General features: G+C 31.1%; 2 protein-coding genes across 2 annotated transcripts; both read left to right on the forward strand.

Moving 5' to 3' along the window:
- The first annotated feature begins 870 nt into the window (after window positions 1-870).
- Window positions 871-11,867, forward strand: LOC139518622 (uncharacterized). The gene is made up of 5 exons (XM_071310098.1): window positions 871-966; window positions 4,425-4,666; window positions 5,571-5,690; window positions 6,893-7,239; window positions 11,838-11,867. The coding sequence occupies exons 2-5, from the start codon at window positions 4,453-4,455 to the stop codon at window positions 11,865-11,867; spliced, it is 711 nt and encodes a 236-aa protein (XP_071166199.1). The 5' UTR covers window positions 871-966; window positions 4,425-4,452.
- On the forward strand, window positions 10,478-19,179 carry LOC139518727 (uncharacterized). The gene is made up of 5 exons (XM_071310226.1): window positions 10,478-10,559; window positions 13,979-14,208; window positions 16,244-16,453; window positions 17,597-17,809; window positions 18,780-19,179. The coding sequence occupies exons 2-5, from the start codon at window positions 13,983-13,985 to the stop codon at window positions 19,040-19,042; spliced, it is 912 nt and encodes a 303-aa protein (XP_071166327.1). The 5' UTR covers window positions 10,478-10,559; window positions 13,979-13,982; the 3' UTR covers window positions 19,043-19,179.
- Window positions 19,180-20,660: the final 1,481 nt, after the last annotated feature.

A 20,660-nucleotide genomic window follows, 5' to 3' on the forward strand; every position in this document is an offset into this window, starting at 1 on the left:
AATGATTTCATGCATTCTAATTTTCATTACTTATGTCACGAACTATCATTTTCGTAACCTACGGAAGCCGTAAGGGGACACACAAAACATTAGAAAATATTTTTTTTTAAATCGAGATTGTGTGTCCCCTTACGGCTTCCGTAGTAACCAGTTGTATGTACCAAACACACAAAAATAATTCCAAAGATAGGCATCAATCAAATGTGATAGTTAATAAACTCATCATAGATAACAGGATTGAAACTTTTGAACCAGACGCGCGATTCGTTAACAAAAATCTCATTAGTGTCACTCAAATACAAAAGGTTAAAGAGGTCACATAAAGTATGAAATTGAAGAGCATTGAGGACATAAAAGTCCGAATAGTTTTGCCAAATACAGACAAGGTGATTTATTGCAGAGGTAGAAAAGTTTTGTAAACGGTTGATTTATAAATATATATAGTTATGCCCATACATATATATACATAACATTTTATCATACATATTGGTTTTTACATGGTTAAACAGAGTCAACATTGATGATGTGGAATACAAAATGTAAATGGGGAAACTTTTGTTTAAATTTGTGAAGTCGAAATACAAAATTTATAGAATGGAAATAGGGAATGAGCCAAAGAGACAACAATCCGATCAGAGAAGAGAACATCCAAATGACTTTTTGTTGTCTTTTCACATTTTTCCAAGTATGTATTGAATTAATAACTTTAGTAAAATATAGTAAGATATGGCAGTTTTGTAGCTAGATATGATCACAGAATCAAAGTATGCATAACAAGTAACAATCGTAGAATAAGTTATTAAACTGTATAGTAATTTTACCTTGCCATACATATTAAGGAGGTATCTACACGTATGTCTTTGTATTAATATTAAACTTGCGTATCTTATTTCAATAATGAAAGAAGGAAGTAAATGGTTCACTTATGTACACACAGGAAAGAGTTATGTACGTTTATTAAAACAGGTAATGTCAACAATTTTCAAATATATTAAAGGTTTTACCTCAACCAATGTAGTTCGAATTTCAAAATTACATCTTGGACTAAGGCCTTGTTCACTTTGAGCTAAATTCGGTCTGATGTTAACGTTATATACACTTCAACCAAACTCAATTACGTTCCCTTGGATTAAAATCAAAGTTTACATGTTCATGAAACAAGATTCTTTAAGACCTGAATGCTTTTTTTTTATATAAATGTGCACACTGTTAACGCTTTTACACCTCTATAAAATTACACAAAGAAGCATTCAGGCCTTATAATTACAATTTTTAGCTATGATCATGAAAACACGATTTCTATCACGTTTTTTTTTAATTTACCTGTGCACTTTATTGTGGGAGCTCGTGTCATCATGAGTATTAAATCTTATTGTGTAATGATGTTAAATTCAGAAGGACGCGAGATTGCTGTTAGCCAATCAAAATTACGTATCAAATAACGTATCATAATGAAAATTTTAATATTTTTTTAATAAAAATGTCCTGTACCAAGTCAGGAATATGGCCATTGTTATATTATAGTTCGTTTCTATGTGTGTTACATTTTAATATTGTGTTTCTATTGTGTCGTTTGTTTTCTCTTATATTTGAGTGTGAATTCACACTACTATAAGACGTGTCACGGTACTTTTCTATCCCACATTCATGTATTTGGTTTTGATGTTATATTTGTTATTCTCATAGGATTTTGTCTAATGCTTAGGTCGTTTCTATGTGTGTTACATTTTACAGTTGTGTCGTTCTTCTCCTCTTATATTTAATGCGTTTCTCTCAGTTTTAGTTTGTTACCCCGATTTTGTTTTTTTTCCATCGATTTACGAGTTTTTGAACAGCGGTATACTACTGTTGCCTTTATTTAATATACGTGCAATGTTATTATAAATACTATGAATTTAATTATTTTTCTATTTATATGACATAAATCAGTTACCGTTTGATGAACAACATAACCACAAAAAAATTGGAATAACGAACTGGAAGACTTTTTTGACTTGCAAATAAGACAATAATTTAATGTATATTTCAGATCCATGAGTGCAACTTTCAAAATATGTAGAATATTTTGATAATTTTGGTATCAAATAAAAGCTAAAGGGATGATGTTCACTTTTCGACTTTTGATAATAACAATAAAAAAACTTGTTATCAATTTAAAGAAGAGGATACATATGATTTTTCCTTTATATGGTATGATATGCCCCCAATTTTTTATGAGCTTTTTGATGAAGTTCATTTAGCTTAGTCTTTAGATTTTTATTTTGTGTTTTGTGCACCATTGTTTATCTGAAGGTATATTTTTGAGCCATGACATTGTCAGTTTATTTCAACTTATGATTTTGAATGTCCTTTTCGTCTCTCTGATACCAGCAGTTATATTAATAGTTTTAGGATAGGTATTTGTTGATACATCAATCGTAGAAGCATTATATTTCAGTAACTACAAGTACTCTCAGATATGTAATAAGTGTATTTTTGGTTTTTGAGATGTATAAATACCCTGCTACGTCGAGTCTGTCTTATAAACATCTCGTTTTTTATATTGATTAGACCGTTGGTTTTCCCGTTTGAATGGTTTTACAGTAGTAATTCTGGGGCCGTTTATAGCTTGTTGTTCGGTGTGAGCCAAGGCTCCGTGTTGAAGGCCGTACATTGACCTATAATGGTTTACTTTTATAAATTGTTATTTGGATGGAGAGTTGTCTCATTGGTACTCATACCACATTTTCTTATATCTATATAGTATCTTTAATTAGTTTTTTTTGTATTCTAATCAATCAATAATAAAATCATTACAAACATAAAAAAATAACTTCTTCATTCGTGCTAACAAACATTATATGATCTCAAGTAGTTAGCACATTTGTGTTTACGTGCAGTATCATTGACATATCACATTTCTGTAAACTAGCTGTTAATTTGACATTAAATAATTCTAAAAAAGTAGGGTTTTTGAACCCATGGCATAAACAGCTTTTGTCGTATGAAGAGGAATAATGCAGAATGTTTGGATTTTTACTTATTTGGTTTGATTAAGCCCTCAACACGATTTAATTCGATTTCTACTGATAAGTCTTATGTAGACTAAATAAAGGCAACAGTAGTATACAGGTGTTCAAATGTCATCAATCGATTAAGTGAGATAACCATATGGTTTACAAACTATTAAAGACCGAGGGGTACACACCTCAATTATAAACAGGAACACTGTATATTATTATCATATACATCTTATAATTAGCTTCTTTACTTAATCCGCATATTACCTGTCACTTGTTTATTTATTATCGGGTTTTTTATCCATCAAATTAGGTCATAAGATATCGAATAGTAATGGCAAATTTCTGCATTCAAACTGCTGTAAGTCACTTTGTTCATATACATTGTTACTTCGATATACTATTGCAGAATGTATCGTCATACTTTTACGATTCCTTTTAAGAGTAATGATTAAATTATTATAATAATATTATATAAAAGTGAAACATAGGCAAACGATTTTCAATTGTAATAACAGGTTTTTATCAAAAAAGTTAAACTTTACAAAAATGTTGCTAGAACACATTTCGATTCCTTTCAAGAGTAATGATTAAATTATTTATAAGACTCATCAGTGACGCTCATATCAAAATATTTATAAAGCCATACAAGTACAAAGTTGAAGAGCATTGAGGATCCAAAATTTCAAAAAGTATAACCTACTCGTTGTAACAATTGGTTTTTGCATTGTAAAAGGTGATACCGCTTAATAAATGAAAAGACAATGGTAAACACGAGGTTGGATCTGTTGTTCAGACTTTGAAAAACAAAAGTAAAGATGAGCTTTATTAAATGCAAACACTGTACAAACAATGTTTGAATACAGCATCAATTAAATAATTTGGAATAATTTGGAATCTCCATCCTACGTCTTTGTATATGTAGAATCAATGGTTTGTTGAGTAACATTTATTGTGTTCGAACTTATCATTCGTGTGTTCTGTGTATCATTTAAATATTATCATATTACCATTTATTGGTATACTACTTCCATATTTTCGAAGAATTACAGAAATTTTGGGTCCACAATGCTCCAACTTCGTACTTTATTTGAACCTTTTAACTTTTTTTGATTCGAACGTCCTGGTGAGTCTTTTGTAGACATACCTCGAGTCTGCGAAACTACAAAATTTCTATCCTGGTATAGATCTATGAGTTTATTTACACCAATGTTGGCGTTTACTAGATGTTGCATGTAAAATAAAACAATGCAAAGTATAAGTAGCGAAAGAGCAAGGATGCGGGTAAGTTGTCGGTATAATATATTAGTTGCTTATGTATTACTTCTCTAATCTTAAAGCTACTTATTTTTTACATTAATTTTGTAATTCTTTATAATGTTAACTAAGGTAACTAATTCCAACATACCTGCACATACATTGTAGCATTATAGAAGATCCAGCAGATACACCGATGGACGAATCAAGCGACGATGACATCAACAAATGTTCTGATGACATAAAGAATATTGAAAACCAGAAATATTTGCCCGTACTTGTGGATGACGAGGTTTATCAAGACAAATTAAAATTAGCTATTGTGTTGATGCCTTTCATTATTCTTATTTTGTCGATAACTATGACGAACTTTGTTAAAAAAGACGATGAAATTTCTCTGTCAGCTTCAGGTAATTAAACAAAAAGTATTTAAAATCAAACCTTCCCGATTGCTTTTGTGCTAGCTTAACCTCCTACTTATAATGTATAATACATGTAGTTGTTTAGTAAAAATAGGTTAATTAACACATTAAGACATAATTGGTTAACGTGATAATTTTAAGGAGTCTGCATAGCCGTTCGGTCATGCTTCAAGGTGCACATTTTGAATTGTTTTTGTCTTAAGTCTTTTTTTACAATATGATTATCAATGTATTCAAAATGTTGAATTGTTAGCCTTATTATCAGAAGTGAGAAAATCGCATAATCTCTTCATTATACAAAATCAATCACACATTTAACAAACCAAAAACACATGCACAGCGTTTTTAATGACAAAGCAGCCTAATATGATGTCTTCAGCACGTATCAAACGTAATCCACGTTTAAAACAGCTCCTTACACCGTTTAAAACGCAAGTTATTTAGAATATTTGGACTATTTTATTTAATATGTCGGTTTAGTTCACGCATCATTGTAAATATAACGGAATTTGATGAGACTGTCATCAAAGTGAGAGGTTTAGCGCTATAAATCCAGGTTTAATCCACCATTTTCTACATTTGAAAATGCATGTACCAAGTTAGGAATATGACAGTTCTTGTCCATTCGGTTTTTGATGAGTTTTGTTATTTGATTTTGTGATTATGGACTTGCCAATTAGATTTTCCTCTACGTTCAGTATTTTTGTGATTTTACTTTTTATTGATACATGTCTTACATTCTATTTTGAGATAATTATATACATACTTGTAATCTAATTTACTCTAACTTAAGAAATTTCAGGATGTTCCATCCCGTTTCATGGAGAAATTTTGAGACTTTCAAGACAATTGAAAAACATAAGCATGTTATTGATGAATGAACATGTTTCAGTTGAAGCACATGGGAAGAATATTAAGCAACAAAGGAAGACACACACATGTGTATATGATCAACTAAATGGTGTATTAAAAAGATTAAAGGAAAAAGTTCAGCTATTAAATTCCACAAAGGGTAAGCTACTATCAGAGATACAAGAGAGGCGAGATATATCCCAAAGGGATTTTCACACCCAGATGTCGATGACAAACTGACAACGCCAGCATAACTCAAAACACGACCAAAAGACAAACAAAAGTATACAAAACACAACATAGAATGGGCAACACAAACAACTCCATAAACAAGTGGTTATTTCAGATGCTCCCAAATAGGCAGCAGATATTGTTCAATAAATCGTTAAATATATAGACCTAGGTCGTTATATGTGAAGCAGATATTCAATTGGTAATGGTTAACCAACAGTCATGACGTCCTTAAGATATTTGAAGATATCACTTTAAGTTCACAACTGAGATTCCTTAGTTTGATTGCTTCCTAGTTATCAGATACCCTCTATGAAGGTCCTAGTTATCAGATACCCTCTATGAAGGTCCTAGTTATCAGATACCCTCTATGAAGGTCCTAGTTATCAGATACCCTCTATGAAGGTCCTAGTTATCAGATACCCTCTATGAAGGTCCTAGTTATCAGATACCCTCTATGAAGGAAATCACGTCAGTAAATGCAAGCTCTTGAATATCGTGTTAAATTAGAGATATACACTATAATTGTAGACGTTGTTGTAAGTTACTACAAAGAGATGGAAATTATAAAATTGGCAGGCTATAATCATATTTTCGTTGTTGTAAAGTTTTGTTCTCAGCCAACCATCAATGTCAATTTCTTATTAGGAGGCATATTTAACTGTATCTTCTGTATTCATAAAATTAATGATATATTTAATAATATTGCAATTCAAATATTCTTTTGTTGGTTTGTCTTCTGTATAGTAAATTTTGTTCAGATCATTCAAATTTAAAAATTTGTGAACTCCTTATAACTATGCATAAATCAAAAGCATTTTTTAAAAACATATCAACCATTGTAAATATATCAAAAACAAAAATATCTAACAAAGAAATGACATTTAAACACTTGACAAAAGACGTTTGAAACCAAACATGTCCGAAAATGACTCAAATAGCATATTGCAGGTTATGCTAACAGTGCAAAAGCAAATGTCACACATGTGTTTTACATTGATTTTGCATGATAGTTTTAAAACATTTACCTGCTTGAGGGTTGAACACTGTTCATGATTTTCGACATGTGTGTCGACAATGCATTGTCTGATATGAATGAAATTTGATTTTGTTCTATTTTTCTTATTTTAGATAACAAAGACACAATTAAAACAGATAAAGATGTTTACACACTACGACAGAGAAGAAATATCAATGAACTTGCTTTCCTTTCTTCAAGTCATTATAGATTGGCTTATGGGAACCGATGTTTCACTGGTTATACGGATTACATTGATGTTATTTTCAAACTAAATCTATTTCATCCAAATATAAATGACAATGGCACGCTATTGTTTGAATTTGGACTGGCATCAACTGTTGAATATCTGGTAAAAGACGTTTATGATAATCAAATGTTAACAGTAAAGGCTTTTAGATGTAAACATCCATTTGGAATTTGTCTAGAGGTAACAGATGAAATATCGTCAAAGATTGATGTCAGCATAACTCGAAACACGACCAAAATACAAACAAAAGTATATAAAATACAACATAGAATGGGCAACATGAACAACACCATAAACAGGTGGTTTTTTCAGATGCTCCCGAAAAGGAAGCAGATCTTGTTCCATAAATCGTTAAACATATAGGTCGTTATCGGTGAAGTAGATAATACATAATGGTCAACCAACCGTCATGACGGCTGTAAAATATTTGAGATCACTTTAAGTTCACAACTGAGATGCCTTAGTTTGATTGCTTCCTAGTTATCAGATACCCTCTATGAAGGTCCTAGTTATCAGATACCCTCTATGAAGGAAATCATGTCAGTAAATGTACGCTATTGAATATTGTGTTAACTGAATACACTCCATATGCAGACGTTGTTGGTATGTAACTGCATAGAGATGGAAATTTCACAATTGGGAGGCTGTAGTCATCTTTTCGATGTCGTAAGATTTTGTACTCAACCAACCGTCAATGTCAATTTCTAGTTAGGAGGCATATTTAACTTTATCTTACCTCCTATTCATTTCTAGGAATATGATTGGTCAAAATCAACCACACAGAGACTGTGTACATACCATATTATGTTAATAGGCGGGACTTGTTTCAATACATGGTTAGCAGTGGTGTTACGTCCCTATGTTGTGTCATGTGTACTATTGTTTGTCTGTTTGTCTTCATTTTTAGCCATGGATTTATGAGTTTGACTGTCCCTTTGGTATCTTTCGTCCCTCTTAAAAAAAACACAGTGTTAAGGAAAAATCTTAATGCCCGCGTCACACTGTCCCGATTTTTACGCCGATGGCAACACGATAATGGAAATTTTCAAAATCGGGACTGATCGTATCCAGATCGGGCTATTCGAAGTGCCATCTTTAACCATCGTAGAACCATCGGCCTCTTTTTCTAGCCTTCGGGGACAACTTCGGGAAGGGTTCTAAATTTTTTAACATGTTAAAAAATGCCCGAAGGTGCGTCCGATGTTGAGGGTTCGTATTGAGTTCGTATCACCATCCTCACCATCGTAATGTCACCGGGAATGCATCTTTGCACATCGTATTGCATTCGTGTTTCCATCGTTTCCATCGGGCAGTTTTGACATTACGATGCCTACACGAATGAATCACGAAGATACCCGAAGGTCTTACGATGGCAACACGACTTCGTGAAGACCTCGTAATCCCGTCGTGTTGCCATCGAATAAAAGTACGAAGGCGACAAGATGGAACTACGACGGCAATAAATCCAGCTAAATGTAAGTTCATTTTCGCGCTCAAATACATTTAAAGTGCCATGCGCGATATGCACTGGTCAGTCTTATACGACAGTTAAGAAAGACGTTCACAAAACATGGAGCTCATATCATATGATTCTATGAGAACAAGAAAGGCGACAGCGTTGTTTCTATTAATTCAAATGGAACAAGAAGAGCAGCTATTACAGGCTCAGGATTTACTTTTACAAGTAAAATATTATTTTTTGTCAATTTTTCATATCAAGTAACATAATGAAAATCATAAACGCTCCTCGTACACCAACACTGCAGGTACATATTCCTGTCATATTCCTAACTTTTTACAAACATTTTCTTATGCAGAAAATGGGAGATTAAATCTGGTTTAAAACATCTTACATGTATGACAGTCGTATCCAATTCATTTATATTGAGTCAAAGTAATTTGAAAAGCTTTCACATTGTGTACTTTGTCTATAAAGTGTCTATATACTATTAGTTATTTGTTTTTATAATTATTAAGATTATAACATGATATTGACTGTTGTACCTCAATTTTTGACATTTTTACCTATTATGTAAAAATAAGAAGATGTGATATGGTAGCCAATGAGACAACTCTAACTCTGCACAAGAGACCAAAAGACAAACACTGTTTGTTTTGCTCATGTATAGTCAATATGATTGAATTCAATGCGATTGTCATACAAGGGAGAGGTTAGATAGCTTTAATCCACCATTTTCTACATGGAAATGACTGTACTACGTTAGAAATTTTAAAGTTGTTTTTATTCGTTTGATGGGTTAGATCTTTTGATTTTGATATTTGATAAAGGACTTTCCGTTTTGAATTTTCATTAGAGCTCTGTAACTTTGTCATTTTACTTTTCACTGATGAATGAGGGTAAAAGTGTTTTGCTATATTTTCCCCCTGATCCCAAAGTCAGGATGATTGAAATGGTTGGACATTTGGTGAACATTCCAACTGAAGACGATGACTGGAAGGATAGATTATACCCTGTTCGATTCAAATAATTAAAATTATTCCAAAGGGTTGGTACCTTCTTAACTAAAGAAATAGAACACTGATCAAGAAAATGTTCGAGGAATGGATCCTTTTTTAACAACTCAAATCATCAGTATGACCAGAATTTTCATACTAAACTAATTATTTGACCAAAATGGCTCGAATGAGTTCATGCATTCTGATTTTCATTCCTTATGTCACTAACTATTAGTCTTGAAACCAATTTTATGAAATGTAACACACACAAAAATAATTCCAAAGATAGGCATCACTCAAATGTTATAGTTGATAAACTCATCATAGATACCAGGATTGAAACTTTAATTTTGAACCAGACGAGCGTCTCGTCTACAAAAGACTCATTAGTGTCACTCAAATAAAAAGGGTTAAGGAGGCCACATAAAGTACGAAGTTGAAAAGCATTCAGAGGACAAAAATTTCCGAAAATTGTTGCCAAATACAGATAAGGTAATCTATTGCAGAGTTAGAAAAGTTTTGTAAACAGCTAATTTATATATATAATTATGACCATATCAATAGTATATAATAAGAGCACAGAATGAAAATAACATTTTATCACATGGTTAAACAGAGTCAACATTGATCACGTGGAATACAAAATGTAAATGGGAAAACTTTTGTTTAAATTTGTGAAGTCGAAATATAAAATTTATAAAATGGAAATAGGGAATGATCCAAAGAGACAACAACCCGATCAGAAAGGAGAATAGCCCAATGACTTTGTTGTCTTTTTCACAGTTTTCCAATTATGTACTGTATTGGTAAATTTAGTAAAATAAAGTAAGATATAGCAGTTTTGTAGCTAGATATGATCATAGAATCAAAGTATGCATAACAAATAACAATCGTAGAATAAGTTATTAAACGGTTTAGTAATTTTACCTTGCCATACATATTAAAGCAGGTATCTACACGTATGTATTTGTATTTATATTTAACTTCTGTATCTTAGTTCAATAATGAAAGAAGGAAGTAAATAGTTCACTTATGTACACACAGGAAAGATTGATGTACGTTTATTAAAACAGGTAATGTCAACAAATTTGAAATATATTAATGGTTTTACCTCAACCAATTAATGTAGTCCAAATTTAAAAATTACAACTTGGAATAAGGCCTTGTTCACTTTGAGCTAAACTCGGTCTGATGTTAATGTTATATACACTTCAACCAAACGCAATTACGTTCCCTTGGATTAAAATCAAAGTTTAGTTTAAAACATGCAGTAGATTGTCAATGAAGGACCTGTGTCGGTTAAGTGTTCATGAAACAAGATTCTTTAAGACATGAATGCTTTTTTTTCTTAAAATGTGTACACTGTTTACGCTTTTACACCTTTATAAAATTTCAAAAAGAAGCATTCAGGCCTTATAATTACATTTTTTAGCTCGGATCATGAAAACACGATTTCTATCACGTTTTTTTTTTAATTTACATGTGCACTTTATTTTGGAAGCTCGTGTCATCATGAATATTAAATTTTATTGTGTAATGAATGTTACTTTCAGAAAGACGCGAGATTGCTGTTAGGCAATCAAAATACCGTATCAAATAACGTATCATAATGAAAATTTTAATATACGTGCAATCTTAATATAATAAGGTGAATTGTATTTTGAATGTTTAAGGAAGTTACTTATACTGAATACATTTGTTTATTAAAATAATATGAATTTAATTATTTTTCTATTCATATGACAAAACTCAGTTACCGTGTGATGAGCAACATAACCCCAAAACATTGGAATAACGAACTGGAAGACGTTTTTTACTTTCAATAGTTATCAAAGGTACCAGGATTATAATTTAATACGCCAGACGCGCGTTTCGTCTACATAAGACTCATCAGTGACGCTCATATCAAAATAGTTAAAAAGCCAAACAAGTACAAAGTTGAAGAGCATTGAGGATCCAAAATTCCAAAAAGTTGTGCCAAATACGGCAAAAGTAATCTTTTCCTGGGATAAGAAAATTCTTAGTTTTTCGAAAAATTCAAAGTTTTGTAAACAGGAAATTTATAAAAATGACAATATGATTGATATTCATGTCAGCACCGAAGTGCTGACTACTGGGCTGGTGATACCCTCGGGAACGAAATGTCAACCAGCAGTGGCATCGACCCAGTGGTGTAAATAGTTATTAAAGGTATCAGGATTATAATTTAATACGCCAGACGCGCGTTTCGTATACATAAACTTATCAGTGACGCTCATATCAAAATAGTTAAAAAGCCAAACAAGTACAAAGTTGAAGAGCATTGAGGATCTAAAATTACAAATAAGACAGTAATTTCATGTATATTTCAGATCCATGAGTGTAACTTTCAAAATGTGTAGAATATTTTGGTATTTTTGGTATCAAATAAAAGCTAAATGACTGATGTTCACTTTTCGACTTTTGATCTTGAACAATAAAAAAAACTTGTTATCAATTCAAAGAGGAGGATACGTATGATTTTTCTTTTTTCTCATATGGTGTGATTTGCCCCCAATTTTTGGTGAGCTTTTTGATGAATTTCGTGTAGCTTAGTCTTTAGATTTTTATTTTGTGCTTTGTGCACCATTGTTTATCTGATGGTATATTTTTGAGCCATGACATTGTCAGTTTATTTCAACTTATGATTTTGAATGTCCTGATACCAGCAGTTATATTAATAGTTTTAGGATAGGTATTTGTTGATACATCAATCTTAGAAGCATTATATTTCAGTTACTACAAGTACTCTCAGATATTTAATAAGTGAGTAAGTGTATTTTTGTTTTTTTAGATGTATAAATACCCTGCTACGTCGAGTCTGTCTTGTAAACATCTCGTTTTTTAGATATAGATTAGACCGTTGGTTTTCCCGTTTGAATGGTTTTACACTAGTTATTTTGGGGCCCTTTATAGCTTGTTGTTCGGTGTGAGCCAAGGCTCCGTGTTGAAGGCCGTACCTTGACCTATAATGGTTTACTTTTATAAATTGTTATTTGGATGGAGAGTTGTCTCATTGGTACTCATACAACATCTTCCTATATCTATATAGTATCTTTAATAAGGTTTTTTTGTATTCTTATCAATCAATAATAAAATCATCATAAACATAAAAAATAACTTCTTCATTCGTACTAACAAATATTATTTGATCTCAAGTAGTTAGCACCTTTGTGTTGACGTGCAGTATCATTGACATATCACATTTCTATAATTCTTATATCATTTGCATATCTACAAATACTTGAATTGGATTGGTCTAGTAGAGTTTTTCTCTTGGTTTACACTTCGATAAACCATGTTTCCGAAACTACTTTTGTAATCTATTCATGCGCGATACACCTTCTTGCAGGGATACTTGGATTCTCTGCAAGTTGAGATTATAAAACAATTGCATAACAGTTGTTTATATTCTAATGCATATATAACCAAAAGAAAAGAAATAAAATAAATGCACTAAAGCTTCGAAAATGAATAAAAATAAAATTTAAATAAAATTCCGAGAAATTTCACGAATGATTTGACGAACTCACGTCATGGCAAAACACGACGTCATACGATTGAAAACTTTCAGACGGAAGATTATTTCGTTACTTGTACGCTTCAAATTCGGATAGTTTCTAATTAAAATGAATGTAAACTAGCTGTTAATTTGACATTAAATAATTAAAAAAAGTAGGGTTTTTCGAACCCATGGCATAAACAGCTTTTGCCGTATGAAGAGGAATAATGCAGAATGTTTGGATTTTTACTTATTTGCTTTGATTAAGCCCTCAACTCGCTTTAATTCGATTTCTACTGATAAGTCTTATGTAGACTAAATAAAGGCAACAGTAGTATACAGGTGTTCAAATGTCATCAATCGATTAAGTGAGATAACCATATGGTTTACAAACTATTAAAGACCGAGGGGTACACACCTCAATTATAAACAGAAACACTGTATATTATTATCATATACATCTTATAATTAGCTTCTTTACTTAATTCGCATATTACCTGTCACTTGTTTATTTATTATCGGTTTTTTTTCTGTCAAATTAGGTCATAAGATATCGAATAGTAATGGCAAATTTCTGCATTCAAACTGCCGTAAGTCACTTTGTCCATATATTGTTACTTCGATATACTATTGCAGAATGTATCGTCATACTTTTACGATTCCTTTCAAGAGTAATGATTAAATTATTATAATAATATTATATAAAAGTGAAACATAGGCAAATGATTTTCAATTGTAATAACAGGTTTTTATCAAAAAAGTTAAACTTTACAAAAATGTTGCTTGAACACATTTCGATTCCTTTCAAGAGTAATGATTAAATTATTGTTCTAGCAACATTTTTGTCAAGTTTAACTTTTTTTAATAAAAACCTGTTATTACAATTGAAAATCGTTTGCCTATGTTTCACTTTTATATAAAGGAATGTAAAATATATGGTTGATATTTAAAATATGCATTCTTTAATTTAAGAAGAATGGAGAAACAGGGTGATAAAGGCGATGGAAGTGACATTGGAGATTGTAGTGACAACGATTTGAATAAAGGATCTGACGACGTAGTGAATATTGTAAAATTTCCAAACCATATGTCTAACATACAATTAGTTCTGCCTTATAAAATAAATTACATTTGTATTGGTACAATGGTCTCTGTTATTAGCATTGTGGTAACGGTGGCTATGCTTGTCGTTATCTCAAATGGTAAGTCAGTATTATATATATGTGTGCGTGTGTTAATTTCTTTTTGATACATATATTCTGGTTTTCGACTTTCCATACTTGTTATCATGTTTCTAGTGCTTAACTACCGTTGACCTCTGGGTTACCATTGATGACACTTGTTTTACAACACAAGATATGTACAACACAGCAATATCATACTAAAGTGGTTTTAGATTTTAAAGATCGCAATCTATATGTATTACTAGTAAATTATTTAGCCAAGTATTTCGTTTCCACAAATTACTTAAAACCTTTACAAAATTCTTCCATAGATATAAAGATTTGGTTTGGAAGTTTGGTTGTACCTGTAGAATACTTATTTCAAACGGGATTGCACGTCCTCATGTTTACGGAAAGTTTAGAAACGATCCTGGTAAACTTATCGATCCTTCAAATAAACTTATTCTAAAAGATTACCAATTCAACACTGTTATTAGATTATTGAATATTGTTTTTTATTGGTATTAATATTGATTGTGTTACTAGTAAATTTTAAAAAAGGAAACTAAATATTATTGTTATATACATATACACATTCATGGATCTATAATCTGTCGATATCTTATCATGGTATTGCACAATGTCATGTTTTTCTAAGACTGTTTATAACGTCTTAACACTAAATCTATTGGATGTTGCATATGTAATGATAAATAATTTAGTTAAGATGCATGATTATTTTGTATTAGTTGTTAGTGGCTTTGAAATAACTGTCAGTAACTGCGAGTACTCCCAAAATATTAATTAATGTCTGTTAGGAACATCTTCGGTCGTTGTATGTTCTATGGTCGGGTTGTTGTTTGACACATTCCCCATTTCCATTCTCAATTTTAAGCATACGGCCAAGTCCAATCTGTGCCATTTTCAACTGATTATTATAGTTCGTTCTTATGTTGTACTGTTGTACTACTGTCACAGGATAGGGGATGGTCCTTTTCATTTTTAACCAAGGCGTTGTCAATTTATTTTCGATTTATGAGTTTGAGTGTCCCTCTGGTATCTTTCGTCCCTCTTTTTGGACCATACTCTGTATGAAAAGCTATGATGCCAAAATCGCACCTTTCTGCAGAATATACATATCAATAATTCTTTGCAGTCATAATTTCGGTGGTAATTCTCCTTCACCAAATTTTCGACGTCGTATTTGTACCAGATTATGGGGATTCACAATGATAAATACACGCATAAAAATAATTGCAGCACTTAACTGCAACACGTAACGCAATCGACTATTCATAATCACAAAATATTTACAGTTACTGAATATTAGCGGAAAGATCCTTACTCGCTAAATTATATTATGCCGTCATGCGCTGTTATTGTACGTATGTATAACGCATACAAAAATTGCATTAATGAGAATAAAAACGTGAATTGCGATAGACAGTGTCATTAGCATAAAATGTTGACATAGAAAAAGTGGATGAAATTTTTATTTGTTTTTCCAAATGTGAATTAGCGATAAAACAACTTTAGTATCAATACTAGCAGTTATCAATAGATTCAAAATATGGTATGTGCTTTTCCATAAACATTTTTTATGTACCATTATAAAAATATATCATACAGTGTTCTTTTTTTCATTTAAATAAAACATCTAAGAAAATTAACAACCTTTCAATGTTAAATTACGCAGCATTGAATTTCTTAATTGAAAAGTTAAGGTCAAATATGAATGTCACGGCGCGCGGTTTTTAAAACGGTCATACAAGTGGGCGATTGTCCATGCTTTGAAACCAGATTATTTATCAAGAATGTTTGTACTTCGCCATGAACAGTTGTTTTTCATTTGGCTCGTTGCTTGTTTAAGTATAACGTTTTATTTTGTAAGCTTTTGTGGACTTTTCTGAATTTACTTTGAAATTCAATATTTTTGTTATACTTTTCGTCCTGAGTACAAGTTTTTATGTTTTTTAATTGCTAACAAGTTTTTATGCTTTTTAATTGCTAACAAGTTTTTATGTTTTTTATTTGCTAAAACAAATAGTTGAAAGTATCCATTATTCTATTTTAGATGACCTACAGAATGTTTTTCAATTAACAAAAGAAATGTCAAGAATATCGAATCAGTTAGAAAGGTTATCATCGAAAATACAATGTCATAGTTCAACAACAGATGGACGACAAACATGTGACAAAATCAACACTATTTATCTTTACTATGCTATCCAAGCAGAAAACAGGAGACTGAAAGACGAACTTCAAAAAACAAAATCTACAAAAGGTAAAAGATGTTTTTGTTGTTTGTCCATGACAAATGCTAAGAATTGCAAAATAAGTAATAGAATATAAAATAATTAAGAATACAAGAAAAAATATAATTGTACAAGAGTGTCTACCAACCAAACATTTTCAAATTAATGCAATACTAATGGTAATATTTTTTTACCAACAAGAGACATTTTCAGTTATCAAAATATCTTCCTGTTGATAAAAAGAACCTCACAACTATATGTTTCTGGTTACAGCAGAATATGATCTCACTCAGTGTACTTCACAACCACAATAGTGGACTAACAGTTTGTAAAAATTTCCCTTCAAAATCTGAAGTCCTGGATTCAGTTGGGTAAATAACAAGTGTTTTAGTAAATTTTCATTTGTATCATTAACGGGTTAAACAATTTTTGGAACTAAACAACGCAGATGAAATCTTAGTTGTATTTCCATATATAAACAATCGAAACAAAAAACTTCATGTGCAATAGTTATAAATAGTTTCATAAAACGTTGTGTTTTTATCTTTAACAAGCTTTGCATACAATGGGAAACAAAATATATTAAACTGTCAACATAATTATATTTGTTCCGCCTAACAGAGGTTCTACCAGAAAACAATGTCATAATATCTGTTCCTGTTGGAACAAATATTCTATACCATTTATTCCGTTAGGAACATGTACTGCAATATTTAGTCCAGTGGAAATAATATTCTAGAATACTTTTACTTTTAGAACTTATATTATGAAGGAACTTATATTCCGTGACAAACAGTGTTCTTTTCTTCATCAAAAACTATTAAAGCAATTTAACAACATTTCAATGTTAAAAATACAACATCAAATTTGTTAATTGAGAAGTTAATGTCAATTATGAATGTAACGTCGTGCAGATTTACAACTGTCATTGAGTGGAAATTTTAGCATGCAATAAAAGAAGATTTAAGAATTGTCGAGAATGTCTGTAATTCGTCATAAATATGACAATTGGGTTTTTTTTCATTTATAAGTCTAACGTTCAATTCTGTAGGCTTTTGAGGACTAACTGTGAAGTTCGATATTTTTTATATACTTTTATGTCCTGAGTTCAATTTTTTATGAATTTTTAATTGCTAAGAAAGATAGTTAAAAGTATCATTATTTTGTTTCAGAAGACCAAAAGAATAGTTTTCAATTAAAAAAAGATATTTCAAGATTATCGGATCAGTTAGAAAGTTTATCAACAACAAAAAATAGTGATAGTTCAACAACAGATCTAGGACGACAAACGTGTGAAAAAATCAACACTAGTTATCTTTACTATGCTATCCAAGGAGAAAACAGGAGACTGAAAGACGAACTTCAAGAAACAAAATCAAGAAAAGGTTGGAGATGTTTATTTTTTGTTGTTTTTCCATGACGATTGATAAAGAATTTTAAAACTACTAGCTTAGTTCATAATTCCAGATCAAGTAATATAATACATATAATTTGCAGATGAGTTTCTACCAACCACATAGCTTGAAATTTAATACAATACCGATGGTAACCTTTTTTTTTTATCAACAAGAGAGATTTGCTGACAATAACATCACAACTATATGTTTCTCGTTACAGTAGAACATGATCTATCACTTGGCACATAAAACATCAACAACAGTGTCCTAATAGTTTCTAAAAATTGTATCACTCATAAATAAATTGATACACTTCACTGCAATTTTAAAATACATTTCTTATAAAGAGTTTTTTTTTACTTTGACTCTTCATTACATATGATGGCATACTCCCAAATTATGACTGTATTTTACATATTAAATAAGTGAGATATTTTGCTATGGGGTACAGCATCATTGTATGAATTTAATGACATCATTCCATTAAGAAAGTGAATGACGCAATATATCTAAAGATGAGATTGATGACGATAAACACAATTTCTTTTCGAACAATCGATATTAACATCAAAACATATGTTGTTATCATTAATTATATTGTGTAAACGATATTGTTATTGGTTTATTTTAATTTTGATTTTAACTACTTTGTCGTGTACTTCTATCTATATTCTTAAAAACATCATGGCCGTAAAGCTCAACACATATTTATCAAATTGATAATCCTTGAATCGAAAAATTTGTCTCTGTTTGAGCTTTCCTATGGGTCATAAAATCAGATGTTCAAATATTGAGTTTCTTGCCCTACCTTGAGAATGAATCTGTTTCGATTGCTAACCTGACAGCAAACACTAGTAGTAAGCGTTTACATAACTTTACACGGTTGCGTGTGTTCTAAAACTCTTTTATTTAATTTTTAAATTTTTAGATGATTTTGTTGGTCTCATTTCTTTTGCAGATTCAATAACATGTGCAGACACTGATAATAAATTGAACCAACAGGAAGTGAGGAAAAATCAATATAGATCAAATTGTAACTCAGTCTCAAGTGCAAACAACATTTATGGATGGGTTGTAGCCAATAGAACCTTATCATTAGGCAGTTCAGATCATTTTAATCTTATTATGAAGTTTAAATTATTTTATTCAGAAATACCTGATAACGGCAAAACATTATTTGAGTTTGGTCTCACGACTTGTCCCGGTTTTTTTTGGTTTTAACCATCCAGTCATTATTGTAAGAGGTCAGAGATGTGAAAAAGAACCTGGCATGTGTCTTTATGTTATAGATAATGTTTTGACAAAACTGGAAGGCCATGTGTTTGAGCAAATGACGGATTATATACAAGGGCAACTAACTCTGGAACTTCATAAATCATATTTTGTTCTGATGTCGAACCAGAAGAACATATATATTTCAAATATGCTCAATCTCTCCTCTTATGTAAAACTTTGGCCAGTTTTTACATTTTACAATACCCACCTAATTAATATATCTCAAACAATTTTTTCCGAGAACAAAATCGGCTTCAATAGAACAACCGTTGACCCACATTTATTTGTTTCTGAAGAAAATAATACGATATCAAATTATAAATTGTGGTCTGAAATAACAAGTTTTACTGAATGGGATGTTAGAAATATGTACATTGAAACTGCTTTCTTCGTGACTTTTACAATTTTAATCTTCCTTCTTATACAAGATATGTTCAGATCATAAGCACTATGTATGTGTCCATTTCATTAATTCTTGTATCCCTCTTTCATTATATAACCTCTACTTGAATTGGTCCTTGCATTTGTTTAAGTAGCGAGTAAATTTCTTGGAAAGTAACTATATGAGCCTAATAACAGAACCTCTAAAACGGATCCCGTCGAATATGGTATGTTTACCTTTTGTTTATTCTACGTACTTTGCGGTCTTTTTAAAGAGATCAGATATAAGGTTTATTAAATATTTTATTGAAAAATGTAATTTATTCATATCAGTATGAAAATCCAAACTGATATCGATCTGCGATACATAACACATATCGAAAAAATAAGAAGGGATGGAGTGGACACCGCCGATTCATCAGAAAAAATTACCATTATCTTTGTATTAAGGGTATTATTTAGTTAGGAATTTCGTTACAACAAAATACTTCAGACCTTTACTAGATTACTTCATAGATATACAGATTCGGCTTTTCAGATTGGTTGTACTTATTTCAAACGGAATAGCACATTCTAATTTTTACGGAGTTGTTGTTTACTGTTCCCATAAATTTAGAATAGATCCTGACAAACTTATTAATCCTTTAAATGAACTTATTTTAAAAGGTTACCAATTCAACCCTGTTATCAATATTTGAACATTGTTTTATTGGTATTTATATAGATTTTGTTATCAGTAAATTAAAAGCCAACTAAATATTATTGTTATATACATATTTACTCTCATGAATCTACAATCTGCCGATACCTGTATCTTGGTTTGGCATAATGTCATGTTTTTCTCTTACTGTTTATGACGTCTTGACACTAAATCCATTGGGTGTTGGATATGTACTGATTGATAATTTAGTCTTATATGCATGAATTGCTTTCATTAGTTGTTATTGGCTTTGAATTAGCTGTCAGTAACTGTAAACACCTTCAGAAATTTTATTTTTATGTTAGACGCACGTTTTGTCTACAAAAAAACTCATCAATGACGCTCAAATAAAAAAAAGTTAAAAGGGTAAGTAAAGTATGAAGTTGAACAGCATTAAGGACCAAAACTCCTAAAAGTTTTGACAAATACAGCTAAGGTAATTTATTTCTGAGGAAGAAAAGCCTTAGTGTTTCAAAATGTAAT

Source organism: Mytilus edulis, chromosome 4 (assembly GCF_963676685.1).
Source record: "Mytilus edulis chromosome 4, xbMytEdul2.2, whole genome shotgun sequence".
Lineage (NCBI taxonomy): Eukaryota > Metazoa > Mollusca > Bivalvia > Mytilida > Mytilidae > Mytilus > Mytilus edulis.

Coding starts and splice junctions, on each gene's coding strand:
- LOC139518622 (XM_071310098.1), top strand. CDS start 4,453: ATGGACGAATCAAGCGACGATGACATCAACAAATGTTCTGATGACATA. Junction 4,667..5,570: donor AATTTCTCTGTCAGCTTCAG/GTAATTAAACAA, acceptor AACATGTTTCAG/TTGAAGCACATGGGAAGAAT. Junction 7,240..11,837: donor AAATATCGTCAAAGATTGAT/GTCAGCATAACT, acceptor TGTATATTTCAG/ATCCATGAGTGTAACTTTCA.
- LOC139518727 (XM_071310226.1), top strand. CDS start 13,983: ATGGAGAAACAGGGTGATAAAGGCGATGGAAGTGACATTGGAGATTGT. Junction 16,454..17,596: donor AAAAACAAAATCTACAAAAG/GTAAAAGATGTT, acceptor ATTTTGTTTCAG/AAGACCAAAAGAATAGTTTT. Junction 17,810..18,779: donor AGAAACAAAATCAAGAAAAG/GTTGGAGATGTT, acceptor TTTCTTTTGCAG/ATTCAATAACATGTGCAGAC.